General features: G+C 44.1%; 1 protein-coding gene across 3 annotated transcripts; it reads left to right on the top strand.

The window, feature by feature from the left end:
• Positions 1-1,866: 1,866 nt before the first annotated feature.
• EFCAB12 (EF-hand calcium binding domain 12) lies at positions 1,867-13,016 on the top strand. 3 transcript variants are annotated; one of them, XM_039546232.1, is made up of 9 exons: positions 1,867-2,060; positions 2,414-3,653; positions 4,674-4,883; positions 6,039-6,201; positions 8,179-8,408; positions 9,467-9,680; positions 10,271-10,436; positions 11,662-11,757; positions 12,633-13,016. In XM_039546232.1, the coding sequence occupies exons 2-9, from the start codon at positions 3,141-3,143 to the stop codon at positions 12,877-12,879; spliced, it is 1,839 nt and encodes a 612-aa protein (XP_039402166.1). In that variant the 5' UTR covers positions 1,867-2,060; positions 2,414-3,140; the 3' UTR covers positions 12,880-13,016. The 3 variants fall into 3 exon arrangements, with proteins under 3 accessions (XP_039402166.1, XP_039402168.1, XP_039402167.1); XM_039546234.1 differs by having other exon boundaries at positions 4,674-4,868; XM_039546233.1 differs by having other exon boundaries at positions 3,128-3,653.
• The last annotated feature ends 3,835 nt before the right edge of the window (positions 13,017-16,851 follow it).

Genomic DNA, 16,851 nt, shown 5'->3' on the forward strand with positions numbered 1-16,851 from the left:
TAACTTTTAAAGAGCTTCCTGCAGCTGACTTGTGACTATTACAAGTTTGTATTCATGCTGAGCAGGACTTTGACACCTGTGCATTCTTACAGCCCTGCTAACTACTCTTCCTTTGATAATTTTTTTGTTTTTACTGCTCACTAGTGATTAACTCTCTAGACTAGTTTTCAGCATTTCTTGCTACCATCCAGGTAGTGCCTTTCTTTTAGCATACTGTGGGCCTGATCCTGCAGAAATCTGAGCACTATCTAACTCCCGCTGAAGTCAAACTTCACAAAATCAGGTCCAGAACAAGACTTCGGTGAGGCCCAACCTAGTGGGGTATTGGTTAATGAGCCTTATTTTTCAATAAGATTTTTTTAACACCTGAGCTGCTGTAAAATCCTTATTTCTGAATTCATATTTGCCATATTTAAAGGAGTCAAACAGGTCCTAAAGAAGCATCTATAATTACAAAAGCATGTAAACAACATGTAAAGGTTGGTGCAAGGACCGGGTTCAAGCTCTGCATTTGAATCTAATGCATAATGCCTTTACCCTGTGAAGCACCTAATGAACTATACATACAGTGCAGCTTTAATCTATGCATCTCAAACTGGGTGTGTATTTTGACCCATTTTACAGATGGAAAGAATGAGATGGAGATTGGTTAATGTTCTGACTTTCAAAGGTGCTGGACACATGCAGCTCCCACTGACTTCAGTGGGAGTTGAGATGCTCAGCACATCAGAAAATCAAACCCTTAATGATTTACCCAAGGCCATAGCATGATTCCTTAATGTACAACAGAATGGAATCCTCTTTCTCCTGGCTCCTGGTCCCCTGCTTTAACCACCTCTCTAGACTTCCACATCTGTTGCATACTTGGTAATTGTTTTATTTAGTAGTTTTTGCAATATCTGAGTGTTTGTACCTTCCTATAATATGACGGTACAATGTCAAGAAAAGCAGGATTAATATTTAAGTAGGGGATATTTTAAGAATATAATATGAAAAATGTGGGGCTCTTTTAAAGGTTACAACTAACTTTTTAAAACAACATAGCAATAAAATATACTTTTCTATTCAAAGGGATTCTGGTGCCCAAATGTTCTGGAGATGGGGACCTTAAAAATCTGACTAACAGAGCCCAGCAATACATACAATAAAATTATAGTAGTTATTTGGTCCATAAAGTTAGCAGATTTTAGCATCAGTTGAGAGGCCTTACCCAGGCAAGAATGAATCACCCATTCAGACTTGGTCATTAAATTAACATGTGCTGAAGATTTGGTTTTCCCCTTCACTAAAAGAGCACAGTATGAAGTGAAAACAACGGTTTGCAAGGGCAGGGACTGCCCCCTCCTCTTTGGCTGCCGTGGGGGCTTGGTGGAGAAGCGATGCATTATAGATATGAATAAAATGCCAGATCCCTCTGCTGGGAAAAGCCTTTGACTTTGTGCTCCTCGGTCATTATAAACAAGGCCCACAAACATCTACATGCAGACAGCCGGACTGCTCGGCCGCGAGACCTGGAGTCTGATGGCCGGGCTGGGGCTGGGGCGATCCTCAGGGGGGGCTCTAAAGGGGCCCCTCTGTGCCATGCCCCGGGCAGGGAGCGTAGCAGCCGGGATGCCCCAGGCAGGGGTCCCCTCTCCATGGCCACGGCTGAGCGGAGGGTTCCCAGCCAGCGGAGTCCCTCCGCCCTGCCCCGGGCACCGGCTGCTCCCGGCCAGCTCAGGGGCCGGGGAGATGGGCGCGTGGCCGACCAGCCAGTGTGTGACTCGCCGCCCACACAACAGCCAGGCCGACTCCGCCTCAGCCAATCAGGAGCCAGGACGCGGGGCCGTTGCTATGGTCTCCAAACAGCAACACTTCCCAGGCTCTGCACCTGCGAAAATGCAAGTGGGAGAAGCCGGGGCGGGTGCCTGCCCCCGCCTCGCGTCCCGTGCCCCCGCGAGGGGCAGCCGCAGCGCCTCGAGCTCCGGGGCAGCCTCGCGGGGGCCCCTGAGCTCCCCGCCCCCGGGCCGGCGCGGCGGAGCTGGGTGCAGACTTGGCCAGCCTGGGCCGGGAGCAGCCAGGTAGGACAGGGCTCTGGAAGTCTCCGCTGCTTTGCAGCTGCATGGGGAGGCGAAGGTGCCAGCCCCACGCCTATTAGCTGCCCCTTCTCGCTAAGAACGGGTCTGCTTTGGCTTGACTCTGCTGAGATTGTTTAGCTTGAGACGCTGGGTCTGCTGGCTACAGCAGGGACCTTAGCAGCTGTCACTCACTCCAGCCTCAGCATAGTAATGCCTGCTCTCCACTCAAGCGTTTTAAAAAATTCCGGCATCATCTTGAGGTTGTCAGCTTGGCATTAGGAACACCAAACTGGCCGGTCTGGTTCTTGACGGAGCGGCTAAATATTTTATAAAATGGAGCAAATTTCATTTTGCAGGAAACGCAAGACGGATGCTACCACTTACACTTGTTCTAAAGCAATATGAAGCACTAGAAAATTAGCATGATAACCTGAGCCTCTTCCAGGGTTGTGATGGCATGCCCTATACTTTGTGAATACTAACAGACACAAATGAGGACTAGAGAGATCCCAGAGTTCTGGAGCCTGTTGTGTGATGAATTATTGTGTTTTTTACTGTCTTTTACTGGACCAAAACTAAAGAATAATACAAGACCAGCCCATTTATAACTTCATATGGACACTCCTCCCCAACCACTCTTGTGATGAAATACTTATAATACCAAGCTTTCACACTGCATTTTTCATTCATAGATCTCAAAGTGCTTTACAAGTAGTTCAGTATCATTATCCCCATTTTACAGGTATCACCCAGCAGGTCAGTGGCAGAGCCAAGAATTGAACCCAAGTCTCCTGAGTCCCTGTCCAGTACTCTGAAAGGGGACATGTCACAATTAATTTATTATATTTTATTATAAAGGAGGCCTGCACTGTCTGCACAGTAGTGCCCATCTAGCTTCGTTTTTATTGTATCATGCATTATTTCATTTTAGCTTTGGAAGGTCATATCTGATTTCAGCTCATTGTCATTTTTTTAAGGACCCCACAAATATTTTGAAGCAAAATTTCGAAGCAAAATTAACACAATTGAGTTTGACACACTGAATTTTGAAACAATTTATCTGGTTTTAGTTAAGGGGACACCATGACTGGGGAAGATTTGCTCAAAGACACTACCAGCGTCAAGCCGGAACTGGTTTTACAGCACTGTTTTAAACAATACAAACTCAGAGATTTGTATCCAAAGTTTTTCTTTAAAGTGAAACCAAGTAAATTTGGACCACCCAAATCCAGACGTCGCATTATTATCGCACCTCCAATGGTAAGACCGGCTTCTGATGGTTCAAAACCCATTCAGACCACTGCCATCAATGAAAAGGAGGAAGCTACGGCCTGGCAAGTGACCCCTGAGGTAGAAAGCTGTCCCCACACTCCGGAAGAACCTTCAGAAGCAAGAGATGATCTACTAAAGCTGGAAGCTTGGATAACGGAAAGGAGAAAGCTCTGCTCTCAATTGGATAGCCTTGTGGATGTTGAAAAATGGCTACGTCAAAAACTTTGCACCACTGAGCAAGAAGATAGAGTCCTGGAAAACTTACAAAAATGCAGAGCAGTGAGGAAGGCTGAAAGGAAGTTAGCTGCGACCAGAAATCTTGAAGTAAGTGTATGCCTCATTCCTCTGCCATTTGAATTACTGCACTGCAGCACTTGGAAGTCACACCTCACTATTACACTGATCATTTGAATTTCACAACTGTAGCTAAACAGAGGGAGAGTCAGGTAAGTTTTCTTTCTATGGGTGCTAGTATCAGTCATGTATCCTTGCAGATACTCATCAGTAAAATTACAGAAAGTGAGATAATTATACAACCAACCTATTCAGATTGTTCCCCTGAAGATAGTTACTCTACTTCTGCATATGAAGAGGTAACTCAGCCAGGCTGCACTGGAGGAGTTTCTCTGAAATTCTACCTTTTGGGGCAGCAGCTGCACTCTCCCGGAATTAGCTGAATATTCCATCCCTTAAAGCTGCAGATTGACAGGGCACAGAGCAGTCCATCTGAAAGTTCCTCTGTGTACTAACTCCCTGCTCCCTTGATGCTGGGCCCTGGCAATGCAGCTTTTGCAGTAACTATAGGGAAAACCCTGTGGTGAAAGACCCTGCAGGCTGGTGCTGCTGAATTCCTCCCCAATACAACCTCTGGGCATCCAGGAAGTTCAGAGCTGTCTATTGCTGGCCCTCCCATCCAGTCCCTACCTCTCCCATCAGCACTGCCTGCACTATGCATAGTCCTCATGGAGTGATTGGGCGGTGTAAATGTGGAACAGTGCTGCAGAAGCAGCACTTCCGTCTTATGGGTCTCCAGGAAAAGCCTCCTGGATTCCAGTTCCCGCTGACCATGGAGGCAGAGGGGATTATATGGCCTCTGGTCAGGGTGAGGAAAGACTGAATCCAAACTAAGGTCATCTTGAGGGGTATGGAACATGCCAGGGCCAGGTCTTTTACTGGTGTAAATCAATATAACTCCATTAATGTCAATGGAGCTGTACCCATTTATACCAGCTGATGCTCCATCACTTTACAGTCTTCACACTTCTATGTCCTGAGTCAGGAAACCTGATTGAATTTCTCATTAGGATGAAACTGATCTCATGATTATTCTTCAATCTCTTCCAGAACCTGCTGCCAAAGCACGACCTGCCTCCTCAAAGAAGAGTCATCCCCCTTATCAACGCTCCCTATCCCCAGTCCCTCATCACACTGCATAACCTTCTGCACAAACAAAAGCTCAAGATGGTGGACTTATTCAGGAAGGCGGATAAGGACAAGAAGCAATTCATGAGATCAGACTTCATTAAAGTTATCAAGGGGGTATGCAGAAAACAGGTTAAGAATATAAGGCTGAAATTCTCCCCTACTTCTGGCGGTGTAACTCCCCTGAAGCCAATGATAAGGGCTGATCTCACAACAACAGGTCCTCCTTTCACCGTGGTTACACTGATTTTAGAAATGATCTATGGGGAATTAATCTTCAGAGATTTTACTCCACAACTTGTGAAAATCTGTAGGGAGAAGGGAAAGAGAATTTAGCTGCATATTTAGAAGACCCAAGAGATAGAGTGAATCCCAGCTGAGGACGAAACCCACAGTCACATTGTCCAAAAGAAACTCATAGGCCAATTCGGATTCTGCCCCGTGTGCAGATCTGCTGTTGGTTTCCATAACAGTGATGATATAGCTTCCTTCAGTCTGAGGGAGCTCAAGATGCTTTACAGACCATTAATTAGCCTCAAAACCCAAGCTGTAGGTAGCGGTGTGTGAATGGAGAAGCAATGTGGTCCTGTGGGGAGGGCACTGGACTGGACTCCAGACACCTAACTTCTATTCCTGGCTGTCTTGCGGGCCTTCTGTGTGACTTGAGTAAGTCACTTCACCTCTTTGTACCTCAATTTCTTCTACCCTTGTCTGTGGACTGTCGTTTACAATTTATGTGTACGGTGCCTATCACAACACAACCTTGATCTCAGTTGGTGCCATTAGCTGTTACTCTAATATGTCTAGTAACAACAACAGATGGGGAAACTGAAGGCCAAGGATGCAAAGTGATTTACCCAAGGCCACCCAGCCTTTCAGTGGCAAAGCTGAGAATAGTATCCATGGATCTTAATTCCCAGAGGTAATGGGCTTAATCTGCAGCAAGGGAGATTCAGGTTTGATATTAGAGGAAAAAAATCTAACTTTAAGGATAGTTAATGTCTGGAATAGAGTTCAAGAGAGGTTGCAGAACTCCATCATTGGAAAGTCAGGGATGGTCTAGGTTTATATGGTCCTGCCACAGCACAGGGAGTGGGACTTCATAACTTCTCGAGATCCCTTCAGCCCTACATTTCTATGATTCTGTGATTCTCCAGCCACCAGGCGACACCATCTTTCAATACCATGGTAGTAGTGCACATGGAGCAACTTCAGAACTGGTCCCTAAGGCTTTATGGCAGCCTTCAATCTTCTTATGATCACATTTGAAATTTTTTCTTTTTACAGGCCAAAGTCCCTATCAGTGACAATGACCTGGAAGATGTGATCATCTTCCTTACTTCTTCAAAACGTGGGAATTTTATAACCAGTGACGATCTGGTTGAATGTCAAAATATATGGCTGGATACAATGAGAGATCAGACAAAACAACCTGGGGAGGCAAAAAGAGGTAAGAAAAAGGAACCTGCGGTAGGAAAATGATCTTCATTCTTAGGAGCATGGGAATCGCCACGCTAGGTCCAACCCCAGGTCCATTTAGTACAACATCCTGTCTCCGACAATGAGCAGCACCAGATGCTTCACATGAAGTGTAAGATGCCCGCAGTAGCAGATGTGGGATAACCTGCCCCCCACATTAGGTCTCATCCTGCTCATTAATAGAGAATTGTTTAAACCCTAAGTTTAATAATATCCCTTCCAGAATTTGGTTGACATTCTTGGCCCCCTCCAGCCAGATGGCTGAAAACTAGAACCTTTGACACAAATGCCCTTCCACTCAAACTCTGGAGATTTGGATAAAATGGACCCAAGATTCAAGCCACCCCTGATTTTGCAAAACCAAAACCCAACCTCCTTGGCTCATCTCTACGTGAAACCTTGTCCGTGTACACGTGTTACCTTATGCTACAGTCTCACCAGTCAAGAGGTGAAAGGAGACCTGCCTAGAAGTGCTGAGAAATACGTAGCACTTTACAGCTTCAAAATGCCCTGCAAACATTAACTTCTTCCTCAGAGCAATTAATTGATATTTCTAAAATGCTTATAGAGCCTCAGAGGAAAGACACTAGAGAAAGCCACAGTATTATTAAAGTATTAGGATTAAAAACAAATATCCCACTGGGGTAAGCATCATTATTTGTATTGTACAGCTGAGTAAACTGAGGCACAGAGAGGTTAAGTGACTTGCTCAAGGCCCAATTGTAAGTCAGTGTTGGAGCTGGGAACAGAACTCAGGGTGCCTCACACCAAGTCCTGTGCTCAGATGTTTCCTACGGACACTTATTTGGAGGGTTACAATTTAGTTCTCCCCCAATTCAGGCCTCTCTCTATCACTGTTGTTGGGAAACAAAGACCTGATTCTGAAGGAATGTGAGAGAAGGCAGCATTTGCCAAGTACTTCCAAGTTGAGCTTCCATTTAGGAAAATGAAATCAGACACCCGACCACACCACTCTCCAGCTCTGCCGGGTGTCATTAAAGGGCTCCCCTTATTTTAAGTCCTCATAATATGATCCTCCCTCCCTTTTCTTACACGCTTTGAAATGGTTAATGCTGTTGACATTTAAAGCATCATCCTTGGCTTCTGAGCGAGCAGCTATTGAACCAAACAAGGCAGCACATGCAGCAGAGCTATTGTTTCAAGCTCCCTGTTACTTCAGGCAGACACCACTGCCTTGGTTATGTTCGGGTCACATTTTGATGGTGAAACCGTAACAGCGAGAGACTTTCTTTTTTTCAACAGAAAGTTGCAAGTCAGAGTCTGGAGAATAATGGAGAGTCCTTGCCACCCTCTGCCCCCCCCCCCAAAAAGTTGGTTCTGGTCTCTCCACTCCCTCTGCCCCCATCTAGTCCTCCTTGCAGTGGGCACTTTGGGAAACACTGCTGTATGATCAACGTTACCTAATATCAAACAAATTCTCTCTCAAATAAAGGTGGGAGGTAAAATAGTCCAGCGGCAAGATAGGGAATCAGAGGGTCTGGATTTTGGCCCTGGCAGAGATTTACTTGTAAAAGTCAGTCTGCCGCTCTGTATCTCAGTTTCCCCATGTATAAAATGTGGATAATGACACATCCTCTTTTGTAAAGCTCTGTGAATCAAGTGTGATCATTAGTAAAGGGGGTGGAGGGAGGAGGGTCAACATAAACCCAGGAACTCTTTAGTTACTTTCAAGACTTTTCAATAAAGCGCTTTAAGGAATCATTTCAAACTGGAGGTGGGTTAAGCTGTAAAATGCGGGTCTGGCTACAAATCTGGATCCAAAGCTCGAGGCTGTTGGTATCCAGAGTTCTGGTCTACGCCTGTTGCTAACTCAAATTTGCACAGAAAACAAAGCCCCTTGTTCATTCTTTCATGAGTTCTGATCAGTTCAGAAGTTGATTTTCTGCTACATGCTAAGATAATGTCTTTGTTTCTTGTGATTCTACAGCATGTCCCCGATTTCACACCCGAAAAGCTGTTTCTAAAACTGTTAGTCGTCCAGCATCTGCTGCTGGCAAAACCAAAGAGACACAGCCACTTGCTCCTAGTGAACCTGGAGCAAAGTTAACACTGTTAGAAGTTCCCCCTTTCAACACCGAACCGGATCACAGACCTCTAAGCTATGAGGAAATGGAGGAAATTGGGAAGAGATGCAGAGAGAGGAAACGATGGGAGAAGGTATTGCATATCTGCAGAGAAATTATTCATTTACTTATGCTTTGCATTTCAGGCCTTCCCATGTGTGTGACAGATTGAGGATGAAATAGCAGTTTAGAAAAACCAAACCAAAACAAGGGCTTTTAATGAGAATATTATTGATTAGTAATCTTTTGCCTTTCTGTATATAGCACTTTCTATCTGACACTCTCTCTTTATAAGCAATTAATTTTGCCTCCAGCACTCTGAGTTATAGGTATTTTATTCCCTTCCTTACAGAGGGGTGAAGAGAGGCACAGCTAAATGTAAGTGGTTTACATACCCCAGAATGAAAAGTCCATCAGGGTCATCTTTTCTACTCCATCTGCTCACAAAAACAGGATTAATCCCTATGGGATATCTTCAAGCACTTTGTCCTGTCTTGTTTTCTATATATCACAATGAGTCAGCAGCAGAGTTGGGAATAGAACTCAGGAGTTCTGTCTCCCACCACTCTGTGCTCTAACCACTAGGTAGCACTGCTGCTGGGAGAGGTTCTTTTAAAAAAAAAAATCAGGATGCATTGGTCCAGCTATTTGCATCTTCTGAAACTAACAATCTCACCTCCCAGGGTTTGATGAATCTCCATTGCACACATTGTAATGGAAATTAACGCTAAAGACATTCCAAGAGCAAAGGGAACAAAACTATAAGGCTCAGTTTTTTCAAAAGATCTCTGAAAAAAACAACTACTGTGTTTTCTAGTGCAAACTCTTGTGCAATTCACTGCTGTGTAGACAACTAAGGCACCACTCAAAATGGGGCTTATGCGGGATATGAGTGTGCACGGGCCTTGTACTGGCCCTCCACACAAGATGGATTTCATCCACAAACCGGTGCGTGTGCTCATGAAAACACAGTTACCCATTTTGCATGCACAGAATTCCATTTGTACACACAAACAGTGCCTTCTGAGCCACATTCATCCCTGGCGTAACGTCACTGAGGTGAGTGGAATTACACCAGGGATTCATTTAGCCCTTTGGCCATGAAAATGTTCTATCCAGCTACACTAATGGGGGCCTGCCCTTTACTTGCAGGCCAAGGTCAATCCAATACAATGGCTGGAACGCTGTCGACTGGTGAGATCTGGAAACAAGGCCATTGATGAACACTGCTTGCCATCTACAATGGAGAGTGAAATGGGGGAAATAATTGATCAGCATCGAAGGACCTGCTACATGGTCTATCTGCAGTGTCTCAAATTATGCAAAGAATATAACATTCCACTTACCGAAAAGGTCCTGGAAAAAGGTAAAGCAAAACCTTGGGCTTGGTGTAAATGTGCTACCTCAGAACAATTCAGGCTAAGCTTTGCCCCCTGGCCCAAATGCATGGCTCTTATTTTAGCATTTCCTATGGGTGGGAAACAGATGCTAAGTAGATGGGTGAAGAATGAGGTGTATTTGTAGTTCCGTGTATAGCAACAGGATTGGTCTAGCAGTGGATGCTGCTGGTTAGGATTAAAATACATTGAGAGTGCTAGGGAAGGATTGGAATAGCAAGCGGTGCTCCAAATCAGGATTGAGGCTCCTGGGGTAGAGCAGTGTTAGGTGATTTCAGCTCAGCATAGCAAGAGATACTGCAGGTGAAGACAAGAGATGGACTGGCACATGTGGGATGGAGCAGGACTGGAATAGCAGGAGTGCTGCGGGTCAGGATTGAAGAGCATTGGGAGAGCTCTGTAGATTAAGCTTGCACAGAGTTTGCCTGCACTACGCCAGACTCAAACCATTTCTGTTAGTCCCTCACTTCCCTGAGCTCATAATCCATTCAAAACGTTTAGCAGGTCATGTGCCAATTAGTTATTACTGCTTTGTTTTTATTGCGTTCTTTGCTGACAGCCCTGCTGTACCCAGGAGACAAAATAATCAAAGAAGGAGCATATGTGCGGAAGATCAGACAGCCGGGGGGTCCCTATACAACAACGGATGGGAGTCACCATCAAAGACGACTGCTTTTAAGCAGACAAGGATTAAGAAATGCATTAAAAAGGGACGCCAAAAATGGGTTTGTTCAAAGAGTTTCTACTGTAGTGGACCACTTAGTGGGCTATAAACCTATAGTGACTTATCTCCAAGCAGCAGCATGGCCTAATGGCTGAAACACTAGGCTGGAAGTCAGGAGACCAGGGTTCTTTTCCAATTTCTGCCACTGATCTGCTGTGTGACCTTGAGCAAATCACTTCACTTTTCTGTTCCTTTGTTTCTCCTCTTGCCCTTCGTCTATTTAGAGTGCAAGGTCTTTGCGGCAGAGACATTGTTAAATGCTAACACAATGGTGCCCCAGTCTTAGTTTAATAATAATTAAAATGGTATAACATCAGTAGGCAGGCTTCAGGCTTTTTTTTTTTTTTAAGGCAAGCAGGCAAAAGTGTTTTGGTGGGGGGTGGGAATTTTCCTCCACTAGCTCAAGTGTCTCTTCCAGGGCATGTGTACACTATAGCAGACGACCATGTTTGCTTTAGGTGTGGAGCATACAGTTTCCAGTGCTGGTCCTATATTCCAGTGTCCATGAGACACAAGGGAAAGTCACAGTATGCCCAATTCTCCTGTTACTGTCACTGGTTTGACAACAGTGTAACTCAGAGTAACTCCACTGAGGTCAACTATTTACGTGGATGTAAGTAAGAGAAGAATCAGTTCCAATGAGTGGAAATGTTCCTGCTGCCATCTTGTGATTCATTCCTCTTTGCCCAAACCCCATTTTGCTGGCCCTTTTGACGAGACATGATACAGCATCCAATATGGTGTGTATCTGTATTGGGATGAAATACATTCGGGGGCAGCCTCTGATAAGATCATGACAGTGAATGACCCAGATTCTCCTCTCAGTTACACTGACACTGTTGCAGTGGTGTCAATGTGTGTTGTCATCTGTACAAAGGGGCTAGTGCTACTTACCCACCTACCTCATGGGGCATTGGGAGGATTGCTTCATTGATGTCGTACAGTACCTTGAACTTACCAAGTGCTATACAGCTATTAAGTATTCTTATGTACCATGATGATGGTGAAAACCTGAATGGAACATCTAGTACATGTACAATTACTTATTCAGCATCTTTCCTCACTGCATTATTATTTATGTAGCTCCACGGATACACCTGATAATTTACAGACATGTAGAAAGACAAGGGAATTTTCCCCAATGAGCTTCCAGTCTGTTGGTTGAGATCTCTACCAAAAAGTGTATTCATAGTTTGAAATGATTCCTGTTTGATCTTCCTTGCTAGAACGCATGGTACAGGGATTAAGGGGCGACTACATGGAAAGCAGAAGGAATACAGAGGCAGCTGGATGTCATTTGAGGATTATGAACGGTTAACAAGGTCTGTGCAGAGAACGGTTTACTCTATATACAGTAGCGAAGCAGAGGCAACCAATGGCTAAGGTGGCTTCAAGAACACTCTTCCCCAACAACCAGTCAGACACAGCTTTATTCAGAAGCTACTGGAGTTCTGAAGCCTTGTCAGTATGGGGGAGTTTTACTAGTTAGACTGATACAGTTTTACAGAGTAGGTATACTGGTATAACCTCATATGTAGATACACTTGTACCAGAATATGGGTGGCCATACGGTGGGTTATAAATACATATAATTTAATATAATTTTGCCAGCATTTGTACTGTGGTCATGGGTGGCCAGTGACTCAGACAGTGGGGGGAGGCTAGTCCCCTCTCCCTCCTCTTCTTCCCCCCTTCCCCACAGGAACCCAGAGCACCCCCAGCGCTGGGTCACTGGAGTGCTGGGCGGCACGGCCGCAGCGCCCCCAGCCTCTGGGGTGGCACGGTCCGAGCGCTAGGTGGTCAGCGTGGCCCCAGCGCCAGCTGCCCCAAGTCCCCACGGCAGGCCGTTCAGAGCCAGGGCAGAGCGCCAGGAACTGCAGGAGGGGGGGCTGAGGATGGAGCGCGGCCATGGCCACGCCAGGATGTTTGGGGAGGCACAGCCTCCCCCAGCCTATGATACCTGCCGCCTATGACTGTGGTTTCATTTCAGTATGTGGCTCTCTGCCACTTTCTATCCTGAGCTGTTCTGCCATGTTCCTGTTAAACAGCTGCCACATTCCACCCCACAATTGGCTGCATTTCAGTGATGGCTAAAGAAATCCTTGGACAATGAATATAATTAATTGAGCATTTTGGTTTCTTTAAGTGAAAGGCATTATATAAATGTGTTACTGATTATTTAGCTCATATTTTTCAGACGTCTGCACACGAAGTGGTCCAATCTGGACTACAAGTCTCACGACAATAACTTCTGGCCAGGTCACCTTCTGGACAAGCTGCGTATTTACCTCCCACAGATAGCGCCTAATCAGGAGCATGCCCTGTTCAGCTATGTTCAGCCAACACCACCTGTCTATCCTGGCGTCTACAACCCACACCGCAGCTGGCCAATCAGTGACCAGGGATACGTGACCTATGGAAATACTGAGACTCAAAAGTATTGATGTTGTCTGGGACAGTAATGCTATGCATAATGAAAGCTTTGTGATCCCTCAGTCACCTCCGTGGACTTAGGCCACCATCATAAGCAAAATAAAGCTATCAAAGTACGCATTCCCAAAGTTATGGGGGACTTGACAGAGCAGTTGACTTCTAGATTGGCAAGTTTCTGTTCCTTGTGACTCATAACACAAGTCCTGGGGACATTCAATGAAACTGAAAGGTGGCAAATTCAAAACTGATAATATTAGACTGTGGAACTCGTCACCATAAGACATTGTTGAGGCTGAGAATTTAGAAAGATTCAAAAAGGGATGGAGCATTCATAAAATAACAAGAATATCTAGACTTATAATAGTTAATGCTAATAAAAATTCTGGGAGAGATATTAACCTCATATTTCAGGACAAAAAAAAACTAACTATTAAGGATCAGGATAAAACCTAATTTGGGGGTCAGATTATTCCACATCCATCTATTGTAGAGTTTCTTGCACTTTCCACTGAAGCGTCTGGTGGTAGCCACTGTCCAAGACAGGATTTAAAAGTTTATTAGAAAATGTTTAAGAATAGATGATACAGAGAGTTTGAAACGTCAGTTATTGGTCATTGGGGGTGACATGCAGAGTATAGGGGGATGCTAGTATTTTGGTATTGGATAGCACATAACATATACAGTCTGCAATGTCCCCAATGCTGGGGGGAGGGATAGCTCAGTGGTTTGAGCATTAGCCTGCTAAATCCAGGGTTGTGAGTTCAATCCTTGAGGAGACCACTTAGGGATCTGGGGCAAAAATTGGTCCTGCCTAATGAAGGCAGGGGGCTGGACTTGATGACCTTTCAAGGTCCCTTCCAGTTCTAGGAGATTGGTATATCTCCAATTTAAAAAAAAAAATAAAAAATCCAGGGTATACGGTGGGTGAGTTCAAGATACAGTCAGCAAGCCGTGAGGATACATCACTCATACAACAGTTAAAGACAGTCATGGGTATAAATAAGCAGGCCGGGTAATGGGGATAGGATGACCCTCACATGGCAGAGTTCAGTTCAGTTGGTTCAGGACTCAGGGGATAAAGTCCAACAGGGGAGGTTTACAGGTCTGTTCTCCCTTGTGGGTGCATGAAGTCACGCCGGCTCACTCTTGGTATTGACGGTGGCCTACTACACTCAGATCTGACTGAAGCTGGCAATTCCTCTGTTCCTGTGATTCAAATCCAGCTCTTTGGTGACCTGTGTAAAATGCACTTGGCAAGTCTCAGTCTAGTTTCTACCAGCAGATAGAGCCAAGTCACAAAAACCGCCATCACAACTAGCCGCACTTACTGGCAGCCTTGGGATGGAAGAGTGAGTGGGCCATGATGGTGACTAAACTAACTTGTCACACTCGTAGAAATCAGAGTCAAGGCACATGGGTGTGGGAGGGCAGGGGAAACTTGCTCTCCTGCTGCCCACGCTGTACCTGTTCAGAAGGATTTTGATTTCCATGATAAAAATGTCTTGATGGACCAACACTTGAAACCTGCCAATTCTCACACAGCCTGGGGACACTAGACTATGAGAGAAGGAACACTGGTTGTTGGGACACTGGTCTGATCCCTGCCCCTTTGACCAGCATGATGGGATCTTTGACTGCCACCTGCTCAGCCAGAGACGGGGGTAGTGACCCCAATTTAACAGGCTGATGAAAGATTTAAATATAGATATAAATAAATAAATGTACCTTTATCCTCCCCTGCCAAAAAAAAAAAAGGCAAATCTCATAGAGAAGGGAGGTTCTGACACAGAGTTTTCATACTATACGGAATGCAGGTTTTAGCTATTCATTTTGAATTGTATTCTCTTTCTTCAAAACACAGTACCGTACATGTAGCAGTCAAATGGAATTTATGGAGATCTCTCAGTAACATGGAACTGTCTGGTTAAATTGTATACAGCATAGCTAAATAACCATAATCCAGGCATAAAGATCTTTCCTTGAAAATATTTATGAACAGGCTAGTTAGTAAATAGAAAAACTGAATGTTATGCACCTCACAGTACTGTGAATAGCTGGTGCCAATCAGAAAAGTGTAGTTACAAAAATGCCTCAAAAAAATAAAAATCAAGTTTGGTTTTTACATTAAGTTGTGGCTTTATTCATAAAATACAATGTACATGATGGATTTTAAAAAAAAAAATCTGCTCTAGGAATTACCTTGGGGAAGCTCACTGGCCTATGCTGTGTAAGAGGTCAGAGTAGATGATCACAATGGCCCCTTCTGGCCTTTGAACATATGAAACAATAAATGGCTTTATTCAAATTGTTAAATCACTAGTCACATTGGAAACTTTCAGAGTTTACAATTCTAACGGTGACGTCTGCTGAGCAGGCTGAACGAACCTACTTCATTGCTTAGCGACCCAAGTGAAATTCAAGAGAATGCGCCAGCATGTGTTAATACTGATCAGGCTTGAGTGGAACGTTAACTGATGATTAACAGCACGGCTGGGGAGATGTGCGACCAGGAGCAAATGACCAGCGGTGTGCTGCTATTTTAACAGAAAATTACAAAGTATAACATCCCAAGAGATCCCAGAGTACTTTGCAGGCATCATCTGCTACTATTGAAATACACCAGGAAGCAGGTTGGTGTGGTAGTCTTTACAATTTCTCAGTCTGTGCTTCTCTAATAACCCCTGCTCCACACAGAGCTTAAAGCCATAATTAAGGCCCCCCCTTATGCAGATACTTAACTTTAAGTGCATGAGTAGTCCCATTCACTTCCAGGAGTCTACTCAGGAGTTTAAAGTTAAAACAGTTACATAGGTGCTTGCAAGACTGGAATCTAGAACTAGAATATCCCTACGGGAATGGCTAGAGATAGGATCTCACAAAAATATGATAGAAGCCTCAAACAAGCTTAGCAAAGGTATAAATGGGATTCTGAAAGAAAAGGTATAAACAGATAAAATATGTTCCTAAAGACTTGATATACCATTGAAAGCTTTAAGAACATTCTAGTCCCAGGGTTCTCTAAAAGTACATCCACTCAATAGAGCCCCACTTGAGTCCCTGCTTAGAATCCATTGACTCATTTCATTTTATGGTTCAGCCCTATGGGGGTAGATACCTAGACCTCCCAGGTGCATCCTATAAGAAAAGAGGCAGCAAACAACCTCCCTGTGGACTTAATCCCAGCCATATAGGCTAATCTCACACTAAAGTAAAATTATTAGAAAAATACCAATTTATTCCTTTACTGGTAACCTATAGTGACTGTCAAATTCTCCCAAAGCCTAGAATGCAGTTACTGTACCTAGATTTGGTTAAATCCATAGGGCAAAGAACTAGTCTTGTGATAAGTGCCAGGTGGTTTCTAATTACCAGGGCAGCCAAAACTTCCCAGATTAGTTTTACATCCTAGCAAAAAATATCACTAATTGCATGATCCAACTGGATCCAGTTGCAGGAGGACTGAAACCAAAGTGAAACGCAGAAAATTAAACATTGCGTAAAGGATGAGCTTTGAGAAAAACACTAACAGTTTGCTTCCTGTGATAAAAAAAGCAAAAAGTTGACAACACTAGCAAGAAACAGACATTTAAGAAATATTTGATCTGGAAACGTCCCTAAAAAATTAAGAAAAATCCTTAATATTATTAGAAAATACATTGTAAAGAGTTTATATAGGTATATTTATCAATATTACATTATTATAAAAATATTGATTTTTGTAAAGCAACATTTTATGCAACCAACAATTAATATTTGAAGCTTTGTTACCTGACAATTTCCCATGAAGACGCAGGAAAAAAAAGTGTTAATAAAATGAAAAAAGTAAATAAATTAATACAGCCAAAACCTCAGTAATCTGTCCTTGGGTGCCATGTGGCATCAACGCTGCAGTATCCGAAACCTGCCACTAGATGGCCCTCAGGCAGTGGTATCAGTGCTGGCGGAAGTAGCTTCATTCTCGCTCCTCTGGCTGTTGCCTATGC

This window comes from Mauremys reevesii, linkage group 7 (assembly GCF_016161935.1).
Source record: "Mauremys reevesii isolate NIE-2019 linkage group 7, ASM1616193v1, whole genome shotgun sequence".
NCBI lineage: Eukaryota > Metazoa > Chordata > Testudines > Geoemydidae > Mauremys > Mauremys reevesii.